Raw genomic sequence first — 27,012 nt, forward strand, 5'->3', positions numbered from 1 at the left:
ATTTTCCAGTACAGATAAGGCCATAATCCAGATGCTCAGCGGTGAAAATGAAATGAAGGAAAGCGATATCTGTCTGTAGAGTAGAGATAGAGATGGGGAAGCTGGATAAGAGTCTTGGCTTGGCAGATGCGCAGCGCAGCGCAGCGGTCAGGAAAGCGATATCTCTCTCCACCAAATCCCACATCCACCATTCTTCTGTTGCCCTGATTGTTTTTCGTCGCCATGGCCGCCCACGGCAAGCCCAAGCCCAAGCCCAAGCCGCCCGGTGCCCCCGCGCCGCCGCCGCCACCGCCACCAACGGCGGCAGAGGCGAAGAAGGGCTTCATGCGCCGGATGTTCCCCTTCCTCCTCGCCGTCAACGCCTTCGTCGGCGGTCAGCACCCCCCATCTCCATCTCACTTCCTTGCTGCTATACTCCCAGCGGATCCCATCTTCTTCTCTCCTCCCGGACTCGGAGAGATCCAAGATGCCGCCGGCCTCTCCCACTGTTGCAATCCGTTTCCCCCCATGGGAATAGTTTTTTTTTTTTTTGCTTGTTTCTTCTTTGGTTTAATTAATTTAGTCCTCTTATTATAAAATCATCACTCTTCATCATCTCACATCTCAATCCTTGGTAACGTGCGTGCAGCCTACGTGCTCGTCAGGACCTACTACAAGGACGAGGACTCCCCACCCAAAACCGCCCACTCTGCTTCTGCTTCTGCTTCTGCAACTGCAACCGAGTCGACCCCGTCTCCCGCCGGCGACTCCCCGGACCCTGTCTCCGTCGCCGTCGCCGCCGTGCCCACCAAGCCGGTGCCGCTGCCGCCGATCCCCGAGGACGACCAGCGCAGGGTCTACAAGTGGATGCTGGAGGAGAAGCGCAAGGTGAAGCCGCGCGACGCCGCCGAGAAGAAGAGGCTCGACGACGAGAAGGCCCTGCTCAAGCACATCATCCGCGCCGACACCCTCCCGGTCTTCTGACTGCTCTACGATATAACTTTGTCTCTCTGCTAAGACAATGGCTTTGATTGGATTTAGTTAGTTAGTTAGTCGATTGTGTCGTGTGGTACCATGTTATCTTCCAAGTTAAATCCTCCGATGATGCCGAGGGGGCCGTCCATCTCGCGCCGTTTCATTTACATTGATGTGGATGCACACATACTTGCTCTTGTTGCTTTTGTTGCTCTATGCTTCTTCAACATAAGGATTTGGTTTGTCGCAAGCTAGCTACTCAACTGATTGATTGATTCATGTGGATGCAAACTGGCTTCTCTCAAGCTTTGACTTGTTTCATGCGGGGTTTATCTGATCCAACACCACACGTTTTTTTTTTCTTCTTCCCTTTAGTTTTCTCTCTTCTGTCTTCTTACAGCCTGTCTATTTCCATGTCACCAAAGTTTAAACCCAATGCACCATTGCTCAAACTTTCAGTACAAAAAGGAGAGAGAGAGAGTTACTGGAACAATTTCATTTGTTCAGTTAAAACCCCGCAGCCCGGTGTAAGTGTCATTGTGAGGGTGAATGTAGGCCTGTGATGGCAACAGCAGGAGCCAAAAAAAAAAGGGAGCCAAAATTGAGCTCCTTGCTCGTAAAAAAAAAGAGAGCCAAAATTGAGCTCCTTGCTTGCTGGTGCTTACAGACGGACAGCCACTTATCAAGCTGCTTGAATAGCACCTGTTCCTCCTTCTCCATGCTCCAAGGTCAGAACTGGAGGGCTTCAGTGCACCGCCGAGGAGGGACTCAAAGGATGATGCCAGGCAGCATCCGAATCGCAGGCAAGCCATCCCTCTCTTATGGTTGATTTGTACTACTACTTTCTTGCGAAAAAGTTTGAACAAAATATCGTACTATTGTTGTACTGGAAGCAACGACTGACAGTGCTTGTTTCTGTTTTCACTCTTCAGACATTCAACCGCCGGTCAGCGCTCTTGCATTTTCTGATTCTACCGCATTTTGCTTTTTCTTCATGCACTCTTCAGTTGCTCATGTCATCATTCGCTTGTACACAAACATCATTTTGAATGCAGTTACCAACGGAAAACATCTTTTTTGTTGTTGTTGTTGTTTCATGCAATTTCTTCTACAGGAATTCTCAGAAATACGGTGTTCCAAGACCGACCCGTACAGGGTGATGAGCAACACAAGATTCAGCATAATCAAATGCAACATGTGTCCCAGGGTTGCTGAGTATGGCATCGACAGGAAACATGCCACTCAAAAGTGTGCAAAGAGTGCCAAATCGCTGTAAATGTCTATTCTGGAGCCATGCTTGCCTCTGGTGAGGCCACGCGATCCTACGCAGATGTTTCGCGTGAGTTTTCTGTTCTCCTTCATATTATTGAAACATCTAAATTCTTTTACTTTTCATGCATAAACATTTTCCTAAAACAAGGAGAAGAAATTGGTATACCTGAAAATTGGCAGTAATTCCTACTTTTCGAGTTAGTAGTTGCCTGCTTAGGAATAATACCTTGGTTTTCTTTTTATGAAAAATCTGCTCATATATCATTTCCGTACACCTTTTTGAAAGACTTGTATGTCTTAGTGACATAAGTTTTTTTGGACTGCACGACTGTCTGTCGACTTCTTAAACAGGTCTATTTAGTAGTCATGCAACTTTGACATTTAGATGGTTAAAGTGGCTCTGTTGTCCAATCTTCACTAAAGCTTAAACTATTGAACTTGACAGTTGTGGGAAATTAACTTAATTTTCTCAACCTCAATCTGGATTAATGTGATCCATAGAGTGCTGATGGGATACTTTCTTTCTTTTTGCCTGGTCAGCAGCATATGGTGAAGCCGGAGCAGGACTTGCAGGTTTCACAGGGAAACAGCCAAGCTGCCCATTTCAACCATGCATCTCCAGCCACTTCAACCCCTTTCTTTGCCACCATTGCATCAGAATCAGCAGGATGCACATAGTCCACCAGATATGCTCTGCACTTCCGAGTCGACCTGCCAATTCTACCGAACCAAAGCAGAAGTATCAACAGGGTCAACAGCAGCCTAGACAAAACCAACAACCGAGGAATCAAGCTAGTCAACAGAGCTAGGCTTATGAAGACTTTAGGACGAGGAAACATGGTGATACCTCAGTCTCTTGCCGACGGCGCCTCTCCAACCAGTGCTGTTCCTACGCTTCCAAGAAACAATTTCCGGACAAAAATTCGACGCAACATGGCCATCGTAATAAAGCATCAATTTCAGTAACACCTCAGCCTGGGAATCAACATAAGCTATATACCTTGGTACCTTGTCAGGTTGAGGTTTATGCAAAGGATCGAACAACTAACACTGAATTCAGAGATGAAAAGTATCGTTCAAAGACGGCAAATTGCCGGGGTTTTAGCGACTCGCAGATGCGCATATAGAGGCCAGCCGGAACACGGTGGCTAGGATTTCAACCCAGTACAGGACTGGACGCCTCTCGAGGCCCGGGGTCTTGGCTCTCTTGAGGCCCGGGGTCTTGGCTCTTATAGCCATCACATCACCACTAAAGCAGTATAAAGCATAAAGAAGGGTACAAGCTGTAAAGGGAATTTAAACAGCGACACACGGACTTGTCTTGGCCGTCTGATCACAGATCAACGTCGACAGCAGCGTCTTCTTGGCGCGAAATGTTAAGTGTTGATGGAGACCGTTGGATTGTGGATGGACGGCCGAGGAACGCTTCGACAACTGAACAGTCCGTCAGATAACTGAATAAAACGATACTTGATATCTTCAGATTGCAGGGGTCCTGACATGCCTCAACCGCCAAATCAGCTGCCAGATATCGATAACCATGGCTTGATGCAGGGTCCTCCTAGTCACACCGACTTTTGTTTCACAACCTCCCCCACTCCATTCTAAGTTCCCAGCGACTACGCAACCCCGGCAGATCAATCCGGCACAGAACAGCATCCAGAGAATGATGATGCGACCTCTAGGATGGACGCACAAGCTGACCAAGTGCAGCACACCCAGGTGATACCAGCTAAACCTGTATCTCATAGTATAGACGCAGGCAGTCTGATCCACACCTACACCAAGGCTTTCACTGGCTGATGTTTCGGCACTCTTTCTGTTGCAACCAGCTCCTATATGGAACGGAAGCTCCTGCTCCTGCTGTTATTCAGATCGTAGCTGATTCGCTGCCAGATCAACAACCGAGCTGGCGTGTTCCTGTTAGTGGATTCATTATTCTTGGAGTTGCAATCTCACTCCCCCAAACCTACAATGTGCTGCAGCCTGCGTGCTCATCAGAACCGCACTGCTTCACTGTGAAAAGTGGCCGTCAGACTGAAGAAAGCAGATGGCTGACACAGGAAACTAGAGCTCCTCAGAAAAGTTTATATTTTTGGCCTAATAGGAGGAGGGCCACCATGCTATGATTGCATTCGTGAACCGATTGAGAAAGGTTTAGATTCAGATTCAGACCAACCTGCTTGCGGTCTGCAGTGAAGACGAGTGAGCCAAAGCACTCACGCCACCTCCGCAATGAGTTTCATGTTTAGGTTCCTGAGTTTTGCTTGCTGTTCGTTATTCTATAGAGGATTCGTGTCTGAAAAACTGGAGCAGCCATGTCTGACATGCAGAGCCTTATTTTGGTTACATCAGTAGTTGCTACTTTTCGAGTTAGTAGTTGCCTGCTTACAAAAAATTCCCTTGATTAAGTAAATGGAAGTACTTCCTTTTCATGAAAATCCTCATGTCATTTTCGCACACCTATTTGAAATACTTGTACATTTTTTTGGACTGCATGACTGTAGACTGCGAAAACATGGTCTACTTGATGCAGCTTTGACATTACGTAGATGGTTAATAGTGACTCTGTTTTCCATTCTTAATGTCAGCCAGCTCTGCTCTCTGTCAACATCAACAAGGAGAAACACTCGAACACCTCTTCTTTAGATGCCCCTTTGCTGTTGGGTGCTGGACCTCACTGCAGACAATGTGGGGGAACTCTTGACTGTCGATATGACCTGCTCTCCTCTTCTTCAGAACACATCTTCTTCAGTTTCGTCAGGCTTGGGTCCTGGCACTAGGTCGCTCAGCTCCCCCAAGGACAGTTTGCCGTTTCCATCATCAGGCAAACTTCAGATGGGTTGCTGCCTGTGCTCGGCCAAGAGGTCGGCAGTTGGTGGCGCTAACGACAGCTGTCTAGGCCGCATCTGCAGCCTCCGCATCATTGGCAGCAGCAGAGACCAGTTGTTCGAGGCAACATGTATGCTCCCCCGATGGAACCCAGGGTCACTCTGATGGCATCTCGACATTGGCTGGTCGTTTTCATGGATCAACCCTTCACTGTGAAGAGTGTCCCTCAGACTAAAGGAAGCAGATGACCTAACAGGAAACTAGAGTTGGTCAGGAAAAAAATTGTATTTTCGACAACGAGACACTGACAGCAACGAAAACGAGCAGGCATAAACGGGATCCGGAGCGCGACTGCGTGTGCAGCGGACATGCGCGAAGGAAGGCATGAGCTTTGTGGGAAGAACTCCGGTGTCATTGGCAGCTACCTACCGAGGACAGGTTCAGTGGACTGATGACAGATTCAGATCAACCTGCAGTCAAGAGGAGCGAGCCGCCACACCTGCTTCCGATTCTTCTTCATCTGGGCCTTATCCGGTATGTCCGCTCACAGAAATATATGATGGCACCACTGAAGCTATTCAGTGTTGAGTAAATAGGCAATTTTCCGAGTATATTAATCCACGAGATAATAACTAGCATGGCATTGACTAGACTAATGATATACTGATCTTGAGCTAACCTAGCACATACTACGCATATAGTGGATACATCTATGCACACAAGCAGTACTGCTAGGATAAATACGAACATGAGGATAAACGAGTCATACCCTCCAATCGGCCAGTTGGCCGTAGCAGCAGCGGCGGCGGCAGTATCCTCTGCCACCTTCTTATCGGCTTCGGCCTTCTCGCGGAGACGGTCAGCTTCGCTTGGTGAAGACATGGCGATGACGAGGGCGACGCGGACGTAGACGAAGCAGACGGACGGAGGCGAGCAGTCGCGTGATCGCTCCCCAAAAACCTAATCGCCCCTCTCCCGTACAGGAACCGGAGAGGCGAGGTTTCGGAGGCCTGCTCTCCCGTCGACCGTGCACGCGGTAAATGGGACGGAGTCGCCGGCGGCAGCAGCAGTTCAAGGAACGAACGCGTGAGGCAGATGTGATTTGATTCTCGTGACGGCTAGGGTAGGCGATCGCGTGCTTATAAAGGCGGCTGGATGGAGAGACGTGGGCCAAGCCCACGTCCGAGTTGGTAACAGCCACGATCCGACGTCTCGGATCGTGCCTTGTCCGTTACGTATTCTTCGTTCCTGACCGGCAAAAATAAGCGCGTAGGTATGAGTTCGGCTCATTCCCGCAACCCGCGACGAGGCGTGGCGGGCGGTGGAAGAGGAGTGCGCGAGGGCACCTTCTCTTCTCACTCTCCAATAGCATGTGGAAGAGAGACCCTTATAAAGGGGTCCAAACTCTCCTCCACTAGCGGGGTGGGACTAAACTCCCACCACCTTGTCATGCCACCACCTACATGGGCCCTTGGAGATTTTTCTGAAATTCTCTAATGGGCCTAAAGCCCATCTCCAAATTTCAACATTCAGCTCGACCCTGAGTTGGATCTGTGCATGTTGGGCATAGAAGAACCAACCAGTTTCTGTGAAGCCGAGAAGGAGAAGGAATGGCGGCTCGCCATGAAAGAGGAGATGGACTCCACTGTAAACAATGGCACTGATGGGTTTGAACTTTGAAGTGGGCTTACAAGCTAAAAAATGACACCCAAGGCAGAGTTGTGAAGCACAAAGCGAGACTGGTTACCAAGGGGTATGTGCAGCGCCAAGATGTGGATTTTGAGGGGGTGTTCGCTGCTGTAGCGAGGTTGGAAACAGTTGGACTAATCATTGGCCTAATGGCGTTGCAGCTCAGCAAGGATGGAAGCTACACCATATGGATGTCAAGTCTGCGTTGGCGTAATGGCGTTGCAGCTCAGTCTGAATGGCGAGCTAGCTGAGAAAGTATATGTCTACCAACCACCAGCTAGCTGAGGATGGGACAATGCAAAGCAGCGCAGGTTCCCATGGAAGCTGGACTGAAAATTAGCAAGAAAAGCCAGAACCCACCAGCTGACGCTACTACGTACCGAAGCATGACCTACCCTGTAGGCATTGTAAGTCAGTTCATGGAGAAGCCAACTACTGAACATATGGCAGCAGTAACTAAAGCATATTCTGAGATATATGCCAAAGGGACAGTTAACTATGGCTGCCACTTTACCAAGAGCAATACAGGACTGAAGCTGGACGGGCACAGCGACAGTGATTTGGCTGGAGACCTTGATGATAGAAAGAGTACCACCTCAGGTGTGTTTTTTTACCTTGGAGAAAGTTTGATTTCTTGGGCTTCTCAGGAGCAGAGGGTTGTTGCCTTATCCTCTTGCGATGCCAAATATATTGCCGCGGCGGCGAGTGCAGCATGCCAAGGTGTGCGGTTGAGGATATTGTTTGCTGATCTGATGTATAAGGAGGTTACAGATTGTAAGCCTCAAGGTTGATAATCAGTCTGCAATTCAGCTAAGCAGGAACCCGGTTCATCATGAGCGCAGCAAGCACATTGACGCGCGTTACCACTACATTCGAGAGCGTGCCGAGAACAAGCTCGTCGCAGTGGAACACGTCAGTACCGAGAATCAGCTTGCTGACATCCCGGCGAGGGTAAAGTCGCGGTTCAGTTTCGTCAGTTAACTCTGTTACGTAGTTCTTTTCTTTGTTTCTTCATCAGGAAATAAGCTCGACACATCTCATGTCACCACTGCCCCCTTCTTTCTTTTTCTGCAATGTTGCACCAAGTCCATTGTGCACAAGTGAAGTTGTGAGCTATGCATCTTTTCTTGACAAACCCAGACTGATGAGAGTCCACAAGCATAGTGATAAGCCTTTGAGCTGCCAGGACTTTTGTGATCCATTTAACGGGCCTCAAGTTTTTTTTTCTTCTTCCTCAGCAGAATCATAAAAGACCTATCAATGCTGTCAAACTGCAGAGCCCCCTCATAGAATTGATCGAAGAAAGCCACAATGTCTGTCGTTTCTGACGAGCTGCCAAAAGTCTTGATAGAAAGCAGAGGAAAAACCATCCGTGCCCGGGCTCTCTCTTATCACTTGGTATCCCCTGTCAAGATCTCCTCCGTGAACTGAAAGGTGCTTTGAGACGCAGGTTTCTGAAGCCGGGTTGAAGCTCTAAAATGGTAGGATCTTGTATCTTCATCTGCCAAGACGCACCTATTAATCCTCCCCCCCCCCCCGCGATGTCGTGGTGCCGCCTCCTGCGTTTTCTGTTTATAACCATGTTCCTGAAAAAGGATACAAGCATGGTTAGCTGTCGATGCTCCTCAATCTTCAACGCACACTCAAGGTAGGCTCTGTCAGGTTTCAGACTCTTTTTCCACCTGGACAAAAAAATTGCGCCCAGCATTTTCAGTTTGGCGGCAATCACCGCTACTGCTTCAGTTTGGTTGAACCGAGCGAGAGTTCCAAGTAGCAGCAACCAGATCAGTGAAACCGCTCCGGAATTTCCAGTTGTTCTCGAACCTGAACATTTTAGCTCTTGGAATATTAGTGGAAGCTTTTAAAACTTCAGTAACTGTCAGTAAAAGATAAACAGGGTTACTGAAACTGCACCCGGGGCTTACAAATTTCATTCATTCAGTTTAAAACCTTGCCACAGCCCGGTGTAAGTGTCAGTGTCTGTATGAGTGTGAGCTTACATTTTTGTTTGTGATAGCAACAGCAGGGGACAAAATTCAGCTCTTCCAGTGGTCCCAGGAGGCCTTGCTATTGGCTACACACAGCCACACATCCAGGCTGCCTTCAACAACATCCACTAGCTTGGCTGCTGCTCCTCCTCCTTCCCAATTCCCCAAGATCAGAATTGGAGGGCTTCTGGTGCAGCACCAAGCAGGCACTCTCAGCAAGGATGCCGGGCAGCATCCGAATCGCAGGCGAGTCATCCCTCTCTTATGATTTGCAAATTTTGTTCTTCCTGTAAAAAGATATGAACAAAAGATCGATCATACTGCTGTACCTTTTGCTGTGCAGACATTCAGCCACCGCTCACCGTGCCACTCTTCTTGCAAGGTTGGTTGGTGTCCTCTGATTCTTCGGTACTCTTCCTGTTTCTTCTCTTTCTGCTTGCTAATGTCATCATTTGTATGCAAACGTATTTTTTTGATGCAGTTAAGCTGGGAAAAAAAGAGTACAGCGGGAACGTAGGACAGGATGGCTTCTCTTTGTAAGCCTATTTCCATGCTGCCTGCGCTGATTTCTACGCTCTGTTTACCTCTCTACTTCCACAAAATGTGCATCGAGGTTGCGCTTATTGTGCCCCCAAGGAAAACCTTGAAGCTATCTCACACCAAAATAAATAAATTAAATGTATGTGCAGTCCAGTTACATCACTTCGTGATAGCATGGTGTTGTCGCTGTACGATGCAGACAAGGAATTGGTATCCAAAACAGGTTTCTTCTGTTAGTTCGTTAATAAGCCTATCTTATATTTATCATCAGCACACGTATCAGCTGATGATGTGCATTATGGTTTCATGTAAATCACAACAGAAGTGAAGACACGGTCGATTGTTGAGCTAGGAAGTACGGATGTTGTGTTTAACCTTGATAGTGGCGGACAAATTATTCTCCAGTTGCAGTTCTTGCTCAGCGATGAAGATCGCAAGCGCATCCAAGAAATGGTAACATGCCGATTTGATGGTTCATGCTGTTTCCATGAGAACTCAAAAACCATCTTGCCTGAAAGGTTCATCTTAAGTTAAGGTATACTGCTCATGTTTATACTATTTCCTTTTGTTCAGAGGAACTCTGTGATGAAAAGAAAGCAGCAAGAGCTGTTTGGGAATGACGATGAACTTTATTTCCAAGGTAATAATATTCAGTTTGTGTTTACAAGCACACATTTGGAGTTCCATGGAACAGTATGTAAGCATTAGGGCCGGTGTGTGTCCGCGTCAGTTTGCCCCCTAAACAAGAGTTTCAGAACATACAAATTCATACGTTAGAATTTCTTAAATTTCTGTCTCTGCATTCTGAATGCTGGTTTGTGAAATCAGTTAATGACGAAATATCCAGTTAACACGACCAACATGTGGGACTTTTCTTTCTTTTTCGGATTCTACCAGACAGCACAGCACCTAAAGAGCAGCCAGAAGAGATCTCTGACATACCAAGCAAAGAAGACCGTCTCACGCTCCGGAAGAGCATGTCGACGGATGATCTGAAAGGGAGGGCTGTTTTTTCTGAAATAAGCATAGGTACGAATACGGCGGCCCCAAAGAACCCGCCGTTGCAAACTTCGACGTCTGAAGGCCCCATTGACATAAAGCGTCTACCGCCGAAAAGTGACATTGGCTCTAAGAGAGGGCAGGGTGAACAACAGGATCGCAGGTCGAGCAGCGCGGTGAAGAAGATGATCAGCGCCTTCGAGAGCAGCTCTCCACAGGTTCTTCTGAACCCGAACCCACCTTTATACAATGAAAAGAAAATATCGGTCTCTCAATTGCATATATAATCTCCGGCTCCCACATTATGGAAATGAAACAGTGATTCTATCATGGCTTGTAGGTACCGCCTTTGGTGCCAAGGATCAAGTCGGAAGGGTCGTTGGAAGGGATGCTGTCAGACAAATCTCCTACTACTGTTGCGCCACCGAATGTTTCAGGCCACACAAGGACAGGTGGCAAAGTGACCGTCACTTCTGGTGATATAGGGTCCGAGCCACGGTCAGGAAGGCGCGCTACGACGATCATCGGCAACAAGAAAGCAAGCGCGTCTAGACAGGCCGGTGGTTTGTTGAATGCTCAGGAGAGCAGAAGACGGAGTTCCAGCAGGCGCGACAGAGCAGCCAAGACGAGCATGGGGGAGAGTGCAGAGAAGCAAAAGCATCATCGTCGCTCCGTCGCTCCAACGCATTCGGGCACGACGTCTAGTATCGCCTGGAGTACTGGCCACCCACACATCTGCATCACCACCGCGAGCAGGCAGCTGAAAGACCTAGTCGGGCTTGAGCATCTGAACTCGATGAAGAATGCAGAAGCAGAACGGAGCGTGAGGGGAGAAGACACCGAGCAAGTGAGTGCGAAAGCTCAGATAATTGGTGGTGTTAGACTGTTGGTGCCTGCTTCATCCTGACTGACTGATATCATGAACTCGCGGGCAGGGCATGGGCAATGACGACGACGACGCGGTAGGCTCTACCTCTAAGCGGCGGCGACCCGACGGGTTCCCGGCGCTAAATGGGTGGCTGATCAACCAGGCGAGTGTTTGTTGACCTCTTCCCTTTTATTATCTGTTTGGCATTGGTAATCTGATTGACGAAATGCCGATGGGGATGGGGGATGCAGGGGGTGCGCGGCGTGATCGTCATCATAGCCTGCGGTGCAGTGTTCCTCAACAACAGGTGAAGGAAGGAAGGAAGGAAGGAAGAAGAGGACTTGATGCAAGAAGTCACGAACGTTCACTAGTTGAGTAATGAGTGAACGTATTTCAGAGGGAGACTATATAGTTGGACAGCCTCTTCTTCTTCTCCCTCCTCGCACTCACATCTGCCAGCAGCACCATACTCAGGCTGTGTTTGGTTGAGCTTTTGGAAGCTAAAACCTAAGCAAAGGGTGAAAAGGAGAAGCTGCTATTGTAGGATACCTGCAACATTCAGATCCAAAGGAAGAGCACACAGCCTGCCTTACCTGCAACACCATACCATCCCATACTCAGGATGATGTTGAAATATTAGGCAACGATTATTTCTATTAAATAATTCATGACTAGAACAAACAAGATAAGATCACGGCGCACATACTGATTGTTTCGTAGATGAAGTACACGTGGTTGTTGCCGGGGCGGCGATGTTGTTGACGATGACGATTGGTCAGTGCAGATGTTCGTGATGACTGTGCGCAACAGCGCCTGATCTTGGTGGAAGACGACCTGTGTTGTCAAACTTGAGCACTCGCGCGAAGCGCCTCCCTGCCCTTATCCTCTTTTCGGTGGCTCGTTCTTCATGACCCTGGATACCTGCAGGGATAAAGAGCGCGAACGAGACAATAGACAACCACAGAACAATTATATGCTACACACATGGGGCGTTAATTCAAAGTAATTACACCGATCCCATTCGACAAATCCATCATGAAGATTGATTGATTGATAATATGTCTTATAGTGGATGCTGTATGTGATACATGATTACAAGATAACAAGAATGGCTAGATGGCTATGAACTATGGTGGTGGTGAAGGTTGTGGCTATGAAGATGCGAAATGGCGGCGACTAGGATTGGTGAAGATGGCTTTTGTGAAGATGATGACTTGATGGTTTTGCGATGTTTTGTTGCTCATTCGGCATTGATCCCTTTGTAAGAACATATTTCTCCATGTGTGATTTTGGTAATTGATGACAATCTCTATGGACTAATGGTTCCCTTGAGTTATATTCGAAGGATTTATTCATAGAACTTCTTAAGTCTATCTGTTGGTTTCAAGGAGTTTATACGACGACCAAGGTGATATTCAAGGTTTTATTCAAAGTTGGTCATGTGAGAGTTGAGCTTATTGCAACAAGTAGCTGAAGCGCCATGTAAGAGATACAACACAATTTTTTGGCATAATCTCATTCAGCCTTCCAACTAAGTTCCTAAAGACAATTTAATCTACAAGTGTTATTGAGTCTATCAAAAATAACAATATGCCGTTGAGTATCTGTAACATCATCTTCTCTACAATTTTTCTCAACACTCAAGTCTTTGGAGACTCTCTCTTGCACATGGTAATTCTTTGTTAAAATCACTTTGTTTTTAAAAGCATTCCCTCAACAAGGCTTTGTTCTCTAGATTAAACAGAACAAATGCTACTAAATTATTTTAGCTAGTAGAACAAAACCTTTGTTTTAATTATCAATACTTACTCCCACTTGCACACATCACACATACTAGCACTATATCTATTAATTCTAAGTAATTCAAGTGCATGCGAGTCGTACGACATACCTTCACACTCATGAATGTACACACTTCTCTTCCTTAAGCTTGCATTCCTCGTTGTCCGGCGTAGATCAAATCCTTTGAAATATAATCAAGAATGCAAATGAAATCCAAGGGAAAAAGAAAAGAGCAAAACAAAACAAATTCTATTTTTGTTTTTTTGGGTTTTTGAAAGCTAACTTGCGAACAAAAAAACACAAATGAAAGAAAAAATGAAAGCAAATAAAAAACAAAGTGTTGGAACAAAAGAACACGAGTGTTTGAAGCTCGTCGTGGTGAAGTACAACCTCGATACAACTTATTAAAAATAGTACCACAACATCTTGATGTAGACGTGGTATTAACCTCTCCCAAGCTTAAGCTTTTGGCAGCCTGGGCTGGTGATATCGTTGTGGCGGCGGCTGGTTAGGAACCCATCCTTGGCTCCAGCTGTAGAAGCTTGTGTTCATGTGGACGGACATGTCTTGAAGGTATTCTATGAGGTTTTTCATGTCATTAATGGATCTCTAAAGACTGTAGAGGTCCGTGTAGGTGGTGTCGGCTTCTTGTTGAGGTTGCTCTTCTTAGGGACACTCCTCTTCTTCGTCGGTGGTGAGATCTTCTTCATCAATTTGCTCCGGTTTGGGGTCCTCTTGGTTAAGATGCATCTCATTCCACTAGTGAAAAACGAGCCTTTAGTCCTGGTTTTTCAACTGGGACAAAAGGTCAAAACTTTTAGTCTCGGTTGCATTACAAATCGGTACCAAAGGCCCTCCACTTGGGTGCTGGGGATGGAGGACCTTTAGTCCCGATTTATTTTGAAAATAATAATACTTTTTTTGGATCTTTTTAAAAAAAAAATGGATTTTTTTCCCGATTTGCAAATCTTTGAATTATTAGTACATTTAATCTCTAATCATCCACTTCCCGCGTGTAGCACTCATTTCAAATCTTCTAACTTCCCGGTCATTCATCATTTCACTTCTCCAGCCCAAGCACGCTTAACTTCCCAATTCTATCTGCCCTAGTTTCCAAGTCTACACTTGTTGTATTCTTGACAATATTAAGCTATCAATCCTATTAACTCTTAGGTCTTGATGTCATATGATTTAATTTTTTGAATTCCAAATAATTATTAAAATAAACAACAATGATTAATTTTAAAACTCAAAAAAACTTCAAAAAAGGCAAAAAAAAAGTCAAAAAATCCAAAATAATTAAAAAGTTCAAAATAAAAAAAAGCTAGAAATAATATTGTATTTCAATGAAAATAAAATAAGTAATAATATTATTTTATTCATTTCTGCCCTTTATTCATTTAATAAGGCATAATTAATATCTTTAATTCAACAAAATAATATATCCATTATTATCAGAAAAATGTGAGAATTCCAAATATGAATTCATTTACTAAAAAACTAATTTTTAAAATCTGGATTTTTATTCTTTTCAAATTTCGAAAATCTAAAAAACAAACTACTTATTCAATTAATTTATGTTATATGTATTCTTGACAATATTAATCTACGTTTAAACAACAACATGATGACCCGTCCGTCCCCGTGCCGTCCACATTAATCACACATGGTTGCCGAGAAACCTATTCCGATGCCATCCCTCCGACCGCATGTTGCCCACCATTGTCATTCACCTCGTTAAATATACTTCAGACGCCCCCATAGCCGGCACTCTTCCTCCTCCGGTCTCTTTCTCCTCTCCGCCCAATTTCCACCATGACCTTCTCACGCTCCAAAGCTCTCTGGGATGGGCTCACCCTAGAGGTAAAAAATACAACTATTTATTATTGACGGGTCAAAATGGAAAGATGGCAAATAGTGTTAGATTCACTTTGTGAGTACCCATCTTGCAGTTCAACATGCATGTGCCAACAACTTCCTGTCCAACCTTCCTTGTGTGTATATGTAATTATGTATGTTGGAAAATCAGACCGGCGTGGTATACTCCCTTCGTTCCTAAATATAAGTCTTTTAAGAGCTTTCACTAAGGGAACTACATACGGATGTATATAGACATACTTTAGATTATAGATTCACTCATTTTGCTCCGTATCTAATCCTCTAGTGGAATCTCTAAAAAGACTTGTATTTAGGAACGGAAGGAGTATAATTTAGGCATGACAACCTTGACTTTGTGTTGTTGTTGTTGTTGTTGTTGTTGTTGTATGTCTTCAACTCCACGTACACAGGACAATCTTGATGACGTGTTGCCGCATCTTGGTCTTGGGTGATGGCGCGCCCAGTGGCTCTTGGGCGAGGCGATGGAGATGATGAGTCGGGATGTCTTGGCCTCATTAGTCTCCCATAGTCCGATAGGTCGAAATTCTTAGTCTCGGTTGCATTACAAATCGGTATCAAAGACCCTTCACGTGGCTGCTGGGGTTGGAGGACCTTTAGTCCCGATTTGTTTTGAAAATAATAATATTATTTTGGATTTTTTTCAAAAAAAATTGGATTTTTTTGATATTTTTCCGATTTGCAAATCTTTGAATTATTAGTCAATTTAATATCTAATCATCCACTTCCCGCGTGTAGCACTTATTTCAAATCTTCTAACTTCCCGGTCATCCATCATTTCACTTCTCCAGCCCAAGCACGCTTAACTTCCCAGTTCTATCTGCCCTAGTTTTCAAGTCTGCACTTGTTGTATTCTTGACAATATTAAGCTATCAATCCTATTAACTCTTAGGTCCTGATGTCATATGATTTATTTTTTTGAATTTCAAAAAATTATTAAAATAAACAACAATGATTAACAAACAACAATGATTAATTTTAAAATTCAAAAGAACTTCAAAAAGGCAAAAAAAAGGTCAAAAAATCCAAAATAATTAAAAAGTTCAAAATAAAAAATCTAAAAATAATATTGTATTTCAATGAAAATAAAATAAGTAATAATATTATTTTATTCATTTTTGCCATCTATTCATTTAATATGGCATAATTAATATCTTTAGATCTATAAATCGAAATTCAAAAAATAATATATCCACTACTATCAGAAAAATGTGAGGATTCTAAATATGAAATCATTTACTAAAAAACTAATTTTAAAAATCTGAATTTTTATTGTTTTCAAATTTCAAAAATCTAAAAAATAAACTACTTATTCAATTAATTTATGTTATATGTATTCTTGACAATATTAATCTGCGTTTAAACGGCAACATGATGACCCGTCCGTCCCCGTGCCGTCCACATTAATCACACATGATTGCCGAAAAACCTACTCCGATGCCATCCCTCCGACCGCATGTTGCCCACCATTGTCATTCGCCCCGCTAAAATATACTTCAGACTTAGCCGGCACTCGTTCTCCTCCGGTCTCTTTCTCCTCTCCGCCCAATTTCCACCATGACCTTCTCACGCTCCAAAGCTCTCTGGGATGGGCTCACGCTACAGGTAAAAAATACAACTATTTATTATTAGCAGGTCAAAATGGAAAGATGGCAAATAGTGTTAGATTCACTTTGTGAGTACCCATCTTGCAGTTCAACATGCATGTGCCAACAACTTCCTGTCCAACTTTCCTTGTGTGTATGTGTAGTTATGTATGTTGGAAAATCAGACCTGCGTGATATATAATTTAGACATGACAACCTTCACTTTGTGTTGTTGTTGTTGTTGTATGTCTTCAACTCCACGTACACAGGACAGCCTTGATGACGTGTTGCCGCATCGTGGTCGTGGGTGATGGCACGCGCAGTGGCTCTTGGGCGAGGCGATGGAGATGATGAGTCGGGATGTCTTGGCCTCCGGCAGAGTCTAGTCCGTTTGCCAAGTCCACCTGTCCGGCAAGAGATGTTCCAATGGTGATGCTCACGCGGGCCTCCAGCTGGGTCCGGGCCTACTACCCGGTGAGCAAGTCTGCGCGCGTCTCCGGCGACAGGTGGTATAGCATCGGCTTGCCGTTGCGCTATTGAGGTTGACAAAAAGCATCGATCTGTTGGTGACCCTGGCCTCAATGGAGAATAACCTTGCGCTAGGGTTGGTTCTCAAGAAGCCAAGGTCATCTTCTGCAGGTACATATTGCTCCTATCAGCTTGTGCATTGTCCTTTGGAGTAGAACACTTTGCTGACCGTTTTGTTATACTTCCTCTGTTCCTAAATATTTGTAGTTGAAGAGAATTACGGAAAGAGTAGGTGTGTCGAGTGATGCGACCAACCTAGATGACTTTTACTCCTCCCCGAAGCAAAAAAAAAATGATGGAAAAGGCCATACATACATGCACGCATGCATACATACAAAGTGATTTGATGTGAAGCCCATACATACATGCAGGCCGGTATACTATACAGGCTCTGTAGACAAGACAAGAGACAGCAACCACGTACCTGGCCTCAAGGGAAAGACCGCACGACCGCTTAATTATTTCTTCTCATCTTTTCACTTTCATTTTCATTGCACTTATTTTTATTTAGTTCCAATTTAAGAAATGTTCAACAACATAATAATATCGTGAGTTTTTAAAAAAATGTTTATCAATTCAATAGAATTATAAGTTATGAAAAATGTTCATGCATTCAAAATAAAAATTGTGAATTTAGGAATTCAAAAAAAAAAAGTTCATTGATCTGGAATATGTTTGTGGGTTCCTGAAATGTCCGTGACTTAAAAAATCAAGAATCTCATTTACTTTTTTTTTGCAAATTTAAAATAGTTCATTAATTTTTAAAAATGAGACCGAATTTAAAACACATTCCAATATTTTAAAAGTTCATGAATTTGAAGATATAGTCATGGATTTTATTTTTTAACAAATTCAAAAAATGTTCACGGCTTTAAAAACGTTTATGTATTTAGAAAGTGTTTACGAATTCAAAACATATAAGTAGCCATCATTTTATTTTATTTGCCTTCCCTGCATTCTGACCTCACTTGAATGGTGATAAGTTGCACCTGTCCGTTTGGCTCCCGTGTCCCGTCGTTGGGGTTCATCATTTGAAGTGGATCATCTCAAAGTAGGACCGATGGTTGCAAATCCTGCTGTTCTGCTTCGGCAGGTGGATGCCGTGAAGGTGCCACATTTTTGTCGAGCAGACGACAGATGGTGCTCTTGTGAAGTAGCCTAAATCGGTGATCTTGCATTCGACGGCTCTCCTCTCAAGATAATAGTTCGCAAATGGGCTTCATCCTTGGCCGTTGATCAGGAATCAGATGCTGCAAACTCCAGGATCTTGCTGTTCAACACCCGGCAACGGCCTGATTGCTCTTTAATTCTTTTTCTGCTTTTTACCTGCTACCTGAGTGTAATGGCTACAAAGCCCTTCTCCTTCCCATTGAACCATGTTGTTGAACTGGGTTAAACCCTAGCCGCCAGAGGCATGCTTTACCCCATGCGCCCCCTTGCAAGTAATAGAAACCCTAAATTCGAGCGCAAGTTCCACTGAAAGTTTCCTGAATGTTTAGTTTCAGTATTAGAATGAATAGTTCAGTTCTTGACAGAGCTGCACTTTGATATGCATGTATGCAGCAGAATGCATATTGTGTGTCATCAAGTGGTTGAAAAGCATGACCCGATGTAGGACGATTTTCAGGAACATACCAACGCGATCGTTGTCAGGTTGCTTCTAGTTTCATTGGCTTCTTCAGCAAGATTTTATGGCTTGGTTGTGGTGGTTCAGATATATAGCTCCAACAGGGGGATTTTCCATCAAGTAAAGTTCTCTGAATGTTTAGTTTCAGTTTTAGAACAGTTCTTTTCTTAACATAACTGCACTTTGAAAATATTTGCCAGGGTCTTACTGCCGTTATGTCAAACACTGAGACCCACTAATGTAGTTGTGGCACTCACTGACAGTTAGTTTCGGCATTTTTTATATATAAGTTTCATGCGGTCCATAATAATGACCGTGTAAACTTCTGTACATTAGCAGAACATATTCTAAGCATAAAAATGTGACTTCGACACATCCTGCCAATAGCAGGCCATGATGAAAGAAAAGGAAAAAAAAAAGGAAGTAGCAGAACTAAGGAAATTCATACCGGCAATTTTAAGGCCATAATTGGTTTTGACAAATCTCACTTAAGTTGGATGTAAAGAATGTGCTCATCCATTTTTCCACCCCTTTAGAACATAAATGCACCAGAACAATGTACAGTAATATGCATATCTGCAGCAGAAAAGCTCATGATACCTATTTTTCGCTGACCATGATACATATTTTTCGTTCTGTCCCATCAAGTGGTTGAAGAGCAGGACTCGCTCTAGAGTAATTTTTAAGCAAGATACTACAATCGTGTGGATTTTTTTGAAGATTGGCTTGTGATTTTGCCAACCTTTCTATGGTTCCTTCATGTTCTGTAAGATTGTATGGATTGATTGTGGTGGCCCAGATATATAGCTCCAACGCGCGCGCGGCGGGGCCGGGGGAGGGGGGGGGGTTGTTCATCAGTAAATTTAACCAGAAATTAGATGGATCTCCATCCAATCCACGCATTTCCGTTTGTGAGTAAAATTTCCCGCTGATATTAGCTTCTGATAAGGATGTACAGTCGATTTTGGTGCTGCTTGCAGCATTTGTGGTTTGTTTTGTCAAGAGCTCTAAAATTACTTTATTCATAGAGTTGTCTCTTTCAGAGCTTTTACTTGCATAGTTGTTATGCTTAAGCTCATCAAGTTTACTACGTAGTATAGTGAAGGAATATGAATACATGATGCACCCCAACTGATGAAGGAATGGCTTACGCTATGTGTTATATCCTTGGGGTAGTTATCACTTATCATTAAGCATGCCCTGTTTTGCAAGCACAAACCACCTCTCCTCCATTGTGAAATGAGTGTATAAGCAAAAAGAATCTTCGGATACTTAAGTCGTGACTCTATTTTGATTCTTTGAAAGCCTTTTGATCATTTAGTGGGTTCCAGTCACTATTATACTGTATATGATAATAATGGCATGGACAGATGACAGCTCAATACTTGGGGGTCATGTAAAGACAGTTGATGTTACAGATGAGACATTAATTGAAGGCAAGCAATGTATCAATTGTATGTATAAATGAGGCAAGATCAAGCCCTCGGTAATTCAATTGAATATGTTGTACTCCCTCCGTTCCAAAATATAAGTCGGTTTAGCTTTTCTAGTACTCCCTCCGTTCCTAAATATAAGACCTTCTAGAGATTACACTATAGACTACATACGGAGCAAAATGAGTGAATCTATACTCTAAAATATGTCTATATGCATCCGTATATAGTCCATAGTGTAATCTCTAAAAGGTCTTATATTTAAGAACGGAGGGAGTAGTACAATTTTCCTAACGTAACGAAATTTCTTCACTTTCCAAAATTGCCAGCGGCCTCTTCCTCGAAGCCCTAAGCACCTGTCGTATCCGCCCCTCCTCGCGACGAAGAAGCGGAGGTCCTGGTCGCATCATGGGAGCCCCGGGACTGGGCCGCCAAGGGGTACCTGGTCCAGCCCCCTCCTGCTGCGGCCAGGAGCTTGCTGGATCTGCACCAAGAGCTTGCTTGATCTGCACCAGGAGCTTGCTGGAATTGCAGATGGGGGGGCAGACGATGTGGAGGCGGAGGAGTTTGCTTGCTTCATTTACACCAGGAGCTTGCTGGAATTGCAGATGGGGGGGCAGACGATGTGGAGGCGGAGGAGTTTGCTTGCTTCATTTACACCAGGAGCTTGCTGGAATTGCAGATGGGGGGGCAGACGATGTCGATGTGGAGCGGAGGAGTTTGCTTGCTTCATTTACACCAGGAGCTTGCTGGAATTGCAGATGGGGGGGCAGACGATGTCGATGTGGAGCAGAGGAGTTTGCTTGCTTCATTTACACCAGGAGCTTGCTGGAATTGCAGATGGGGGGGCAGACGATGTCGATGTGGAGCAGAGGAGTTTGCTTGCTTCATTTACACCAGGAGCTTGCTGGAATTGCAGATGGGGGGGCAGACGATGTCGATGTGGAGCAGAGGAGTTTGCTTGCTTCATTTACACCAGGAGCTTGCTGGAATTGCAGATGGGGGGGCAGACGATGTCGATGTGGAGCAGAGGAGTTTGCTTGCTTCATTTACACCAGGAGCTTGCTGGAATTGCAGATGGGGGGGCAGACGATGTCGATGTGGAGCAGAGGAGTTTGCTTGCTTCATTTACACCAGGAGCTTGCTGGAATTGCAGATGGGGGGGCAGACGATGTCGATGTGGAGCAGAGGAGTTTGCTTGCTTCATTTACACCAGGAGCTTGCTGGAATTGCAGATGGGGGGGCAGACGATGTCGATGTGGAGCAGAGGAGTTTGCTTGCTTCATTTACACCAGGAGCTTGCTGGAATTGCAGATGGGGGGGCAGACGATGTCGATGTGGAGCAGAGGAGTTTGCTTGCTTCATTTACACCAGGAGCTTGCTGGAATTGCAGATGGGGGGGGCAGACGATGTCGATGTGGAGCAGAGGAGTTTGCTTGCTTCATTTACACCAGGAGCTTGCTGGAATTGCAGATGGGGGGGGGCAGACGATGTCGATGTGGAGCAGAGGAGTTTGCTTCATCCCATTTGTGTTTCTGGAACGCCATCTAATCTCTGCAAAAGACTATCAGCTAGCACTGCGAGATTTAATCAAACTAGAAAGCATGATTCTGAAGCTAAACGTTTGTACCTGGTGATCTTGACTTGGTGCAACGAGGAAGCCTTCCTGGATCCACACGCTGCTCTAGTATATATATAGAGAGAAGAAAATAAGAGACGAGGAGGGGGACGAAATCATGGGTTCAGCGGCTATTTAAGAATGAGATATGACATATGAGTATATGATGCTTAGAATTAGTACCATTTATTTTATTTTATTTTATTTTAATTTTAAGTAGTTACCATTTTAAATGGCTCAATTTGATTTATTGCCTTACTATTTGGTCGTGTGTTGCCTTTTTTTTATTAATGAAAATCAGGAAAAATATTGCATTACCGAATTTGCTACATATCATTCCATCTGTACGTGTTCATCAATCAGAAGATATCACTGCAGGAAACGACTTTTGAAAGATGCGCATATACCGAATTGACACAAATAAAATATGCTAACGTGGGAGATATCAATCCCAAATTTAGGACAACCCATATAATGAAATTAGAAGTGTAATACAGAACCTTCCAGAAGAAAGTGTCGTTCAAATATATTTCAAGATATAACACCTTCTTTGTATGATGATGTTGCTTGATCTAACCATACAAGCTAGATCAGAGCATCTACAATAGAGCCCTTAAACCTGTCCCAAGCGCCCGGATGGGTTGTCCGTTCAGTGTTTGGACACAAAATTGCCACACAACTGGGCCAAACGATCAGACTGACTGGCACTTCCCATATACGGCTCATATTTGGGACGGATATGGGGAGCCCCTAACACGTTCGCCACGTCGGCTTCGACAAACCGGACCCGTCCCAAATCCTCTCAAAATTGACTTCCCCTCCTCCATTTTGATCGAAACCCGTCCGCCTCCGTCAGCCATTTCCTGTCTCCTCACAGTCGCCCACCTTCTCCCTTGCTCATTATCCTTGTCCGCCATCGCTGGTATCGTTGCTGATGGTCCTATCCTCCAGCATGGCCACAGATGACGCCTCGGCGGAATCAGTCGAGGTCATTGGCTTGGCGGCGGATCCTTGCAAGGTGTAAAATTTGGACGAGTGAGGCGGTGAACAAAATAACAACGGCAGAGGTCGCTGAGAACGTGGCCTTTGTGGCCGCTAGTGAGGACATATACGTGACCTATGCCAATCCGTCGGTCGTGGACATGGAGACAAACACCTTCTCGCCTTTGCCCGACTCCGTTACGTCATGCCAATGGAAGGGCATTCCGGACTTGAGCTTTTCGTAAGCCATACCTGAGGCGGACATGATGTCTGAATCGTTGGTGCTCCAGATGCATCAGAGTTCCTCGAGCAATGTTGGCTCTGGGCATGCCGATTTAGTGTTTGACGAAATGCGTGACAAAGATTCCGTATAGTTTTTGTCCCTTCCACAATTTCATTCACGATTTTTTTGTTGCTGCACATATCATCATATCATATTAGTATGACGATAGTTAAATTGGGACGACTATTGTAGGAAAAACATTGCATGGAAGGGTAAATAATGGTCAAGAGTCTTTGCAATTTACCATGGAGAATACCATTTCCTCGGTGTTTGAAGTTGGGCAAACGTCACACACTAAAAAGAAGAAGAAGGTTGCGAAATTTGTGAAGCACAGAGATCTGACATACACACAATTTAAAGATGTTTTGTTGTATGAAAGTTGATGCAATATGAGAATTGATCCTATTTGTGGAACCGAGCAAAAAGACGAGAAATATTTGAAAAACCCCACAAACTTTACCATGAGCAGAAACAACCAGATGTGTCACATGCTCTAGTCAACATAGAAATGGTCATTCGTCCAAAAGGCCGTTAGCAAATTTGTTGGTTATCTCAAACAAGTTGTAGGACGAAACTAAAGGAGCATCGGAGTTCAAACCCATGCGACTTTGACTGTGGGTTTGTACCATCCAGTGGAGAAGAAGCCATTCACTTTTCACATTGTTTGTTGAAATTGAATGAAAAAACTAAATGGCAAACCGTCCTCCTTGATCTTGAAAAGGCTGCGAATAAGATGAAGAAGAAGGATGGGACGAGCTCGGCTCAATCAATTGGAACGAATAAGGAAGGACAAGGAGATGATGGTGGGGCGTACTTGCAACCACTATGGCGAAGAGAAGCTGGTAAGTGATGAGTAACAAGTGGGAGAAGGAGAGGGTGACATGTGAGGAGTCGACAAGCAAAATATCCGCCACTTGGACGGGCATTTTTTTATGCTGACGGGGCGAGGAAGAAGGAAAGGTACAAAAAAAAATATTGATGTTGTTAGGAATTAATTAAATATATTTAATTAAGGGATAATCCCTGCTATGTCGGTTGCTTTAGTTTAGCAACTGCTCCTTGTAACCGCCTTTGTACTGGGGTATATATACCCACATCTTCAATCAATGAGACATCGATTTCATCATTTGCTCTTCCTCTCTCCTTCTACTCTTCACACGTTAGCACTTTGCCCTAACAAAGAGCAACTAGGCCAACGACGAAAGGACGAGACGGACAGCGCCGCGGCGCTCGCGCATCGCGTGATTCCCGGTAGCAGGCTGCACCGGCGCTTCGCATTGAGCAGCAGACACCGCCGTCGATGGCGACATCAGTAGCGGTACCGTCCACGTCTGCGCCTCAAGCGGCATCCAGCAGGACGCGAACCCCGACGTGGATGGCGACACCAGCAGCCGCGGCCTCCACAACGCGGCTCAGCGCAGCGCGCGAGCCCGCGCTCCACGACGCGGCTCCTCCAGCACGCGGGCGACATGACGCCCTCCGGCATGATGCAGAATCCTGAACTTGGCGTCGCTCAGGTCCGCCGTACTGCCCTCGCCACATGGAGCGCAGTCTAGCCCGTACGCCGACGGGTTTCGATCGATACGCTGCGGCCGCAGATTCCCGCACGACTTCGCCATGCACAACTCCTCCCAGCGGCAATGGCTAGAAGAAAAATTCCCCACGGGATGTAACTGCACCGGAAAGGAGTTGGGGATTCTTATCCATTGGGTTATTTATTGATTTAGCCCTCTAACTTTATCTTAATTCCAGGAATGTTCATGCATTTATGTATCAGCCCTCCGACTTGCAGTATTTTATAGTTAAATTATCAAGAGCCCATTGGATTTTGTGGTTAAGCCCTCAGGCTTACTATTTCCAATAATTTGGCCACTACTTGCGTTCTAAGAAACCTATCTAGAGAAATATATGTGAAATATTCCATCAAGTATGTGTACGTACTTTAAATAGTAGACTTGGCGATCAACTATTTTGCAAGTTTGGACACGAGACTCATTTTCCAGACTGCATTTAAGAATGTAAATGAAAATTCTATCTAGAGAAATTAAATGAACATGTTCATTGTGTTTGCCTCAAGCATTCTCCCTAACATGTAATTTTAGTGCAACAACTATATTATACAATTAAAATTGAATTTGGAATCACAAGGTACTTGATGGCATCTACTGTATATTTCGCAGATTATCCATCACTACTGTGAGATCTACATTTTGTCATTTTGGCAAGATGACTATCTTTAACGTGCTTTTCCAAATATTAATGTGTATATAGCCTAAATATTATTTTTGAATCACAAGGTGTTGGTGACATCTACTGCACTATTTGCAGATTATTCACCATTACTGTAAGGTCTACATCTTGTTAATTTTACAAGATAATTACCTTCAAAGTGCTCTTCCAAAAATTAATATTTGACTACCTCAAGATATCATAAGGTAATATTGGTATCTACTGCAAAATTTTGCAGACTATCCACTATTGCTGCAAGGTCTACATCATGTCATTCTGACTGATGACTACCTTCAAAGTGATTTTCTTAAATATAGCATAACATAAGGTAATAAAAATATGAACATCTACTGACAAAAGTCAGACTATGTTTTCTATTACTTCGAGATCTACACCATATTGGTGATTATCTTCAATGTGTTATCCTATATAAGTTGAGGTCTACACATATGGCTATAAGGCATCAACCGTACTAGAATTTGCTCCTCCGAAGCATTTACTGTTGTTGTTCACTAAAATATTTTACTCTCATAGTAAATGTTGCTGTTGCACATTTGTTATATACTAAAATGGTTTTTTTGTGCCAATATGAATTATTCAAGCCTCAATTTGCTTGAATCGGTCTTGGAAAATTATGCAAATATTTGCATACTCCAAAGATTACCTTCTATTACATTAGTAGGATACATGGCAGTGGAGTCTATGCCAATATTTATAATTATAGTGTCATCCATCAATCAAGATGGATACCATATTTTATAGCAAGTGTCTCAAACACCGTCGCAATGTCCACATCACATTGTGGTTTACTTTCATAGCGACTAACCATTGTGAAATACACAAAGTCTATACGTTTTGGCAGTGACTCTCAAGTCACACACTTCCTTAAGAATGAATTCCAAAACATTAGCAATAATTTCATCGCGTGTGTTGTATTGAAGGATACACCAGGTTCACCAAGGATCACCTTGGCCATGATTGTTCCCAAACAAATCATTTATTCATTGATGCCACTTACTCCTAGTAGTAAATTAAATAAATGCATTAGCATTTTCAAGTAACACATGGCTGACATTTCCAAATACACCAAATGCATGATTTGGTGGGAGTATTTATTTTAAGATGATTCGTGACATCAGTCAGTATATCCACATGTGGCATTGTTGCCACTATAACTCCATCTTGAGAAAATGTGACATGGCTATTATCTTAATAGCTAATATGTGCATATGCATTTTATAAATCACCAACTTCACTTAGTTATCAAACTGAGTACATAATGGATGAATATTTATTCACCTTGAATATTTCCCTTAAGAGAAACATGTTGCCATGAGCACATTTGGAATGATCACCCAATATTTTTTCCAAGGCCTCAAGCCTATAGTAACTTACAATTTTGGTAATTATAAAATCAACTTGAAGTTGAGATCTCATGATCTGACATCTTTATATGGAGATCGGGTTGAAAAGCCCTTGATACACTTTACATCTCCTTATCATGGTAAAGAAACATGTTATTTCTTAAAATCATCATATTCACCCAACGGGTGCTTCAAATATTTGCTAGCATTGAGAATACTATGCAAGTCAGTGGTCACAAAATAGAACCATGAGGAATTCAAAGTAAAGTGGAGGCTAAAGACAACCAATAACAGAATTCTCCTTTAAATTGATCATTTCCAAATGATCACAGAGACAACTCTTAAGTTTGTCAAATGTGTGGTTACATAAGTATCATACATATGATTACCAAACTCTCAAACATATGGTCAAACCACACAATGAGTTTATTAAAAGGCAAATAAGTTCATTGGGGTATTTGAAAATTTGCAAACATACAACCAAAAAATATTCTCGTAAATGATGTTCTCAAATCTTCATCAGAAGGAGAACCAAAAATATAG

At 43.9% G+C, this 27,012-nt stretch overlaps 2 protein-coding genes across 2 annotated transcripts; both read left to right on the forward strand.

Annotated features, from left to right (window-relative positions):
* Window positions 1–21: 21 nt before the first annotated feature.
* On the forward strand, window positions 22–1,204 carry LOC123452646 (protein VASP homolog). The gene is made up of 2 exons (XM_045129348.1): window positions 22–373; window positions 629–1,204. The coding sequence occupies exons 1-2, from the start codon at window positions 223–225 to the stop codon at window positions 961–963; spliced, it is 486 nt and encodes a 161-aa protein (XP_044985283.1). The 5' UTR covers window positions 22–222; the 3' UTR covers window positions 964–1,204.
* Window positions 1,205–8,806: 7,602 nt separating this feature from the next.
* On the forward strand, window positions 8,807–11,741 carry LOC123452655. Its single transcript, XM_045129359.1, has 10 exons — window positions 8,807–8,981; window positions 9,079–9,117; window positions 9,217–9,271; window positions 9,425–9,498; window positions 9,598–9,728; window positions 9,849–9,915; window positions 10,173–10,492; window positions 10,615–11,121; window positions 11,210–11,305; window positions 11,394–11,741. The coding sequence occupies exons 1-10, from the start codon at window positions 8,957–8,959 to the stop codon at window positions 11,451–11,453; spliced, it is 1,374 nt and encodes a 457-aa protein (XP_044985294.1). The 5' UTR covers window positions 8,807–8,956; the 3' UTR covers window positions 11,454–11,741.
* The last annotated feature ends 15,271 nt before the right edge of the window (window positions 11,742–27,012 follow it).

Source organism: Hordeum vulgare, chromosome 1H (genome assembly GCF_904849725.1).
Source record: "Hordeum vulgare subsp. vulgare chromosome 1H, MorexV3_pseudomolecules_assembly, whole genome shotgun sequence".
NCBI lineage: Eukaryota > Viridiplantae > Streptophyta > Magnoliopsida > Poales > Poaceae > Hordeum > Hordeum vulgare.

Excerpts from the sequence above, each read along its gene's own strand:
- LOC123452655 (XM_045129359.1), top strand. The coding sequence starts at position 8,957 with ATGCCGGGCAGCATCCGAATCGCAG. Across the intron at positions 8,982-9,078 it reads GGGCAGCATCCGAATCGCAG|ACATTCAGCCACCGCTCACC; the intron begins GCGAGTCATCCC and ends TTTGCTGTGCAG. Across the intron at positions 9,118-9,216 it reads CGTGCCACTCTTCTTGCAAG|TTAAGCTGGGAAAAAAAGAG; the intron begins GTTGGTTGGTGT and ends TTTTTGATGCAG.
- LOC123452646 (XM_045129348.1), top strand. The coding sequence starts at position 223 with ATGGCCGCCCACGGCAAGCCCAAGCCCAAGCCCAAGCCGCCCGGTGCC. Across the intron at positions 374-628 it reads CGTCAACGCCTTCGTCGGCG|CCTACGTGCTCGTCAGGACC; the intron begins GTCAGCACCCCC and ends ACGTGCGTGCAG.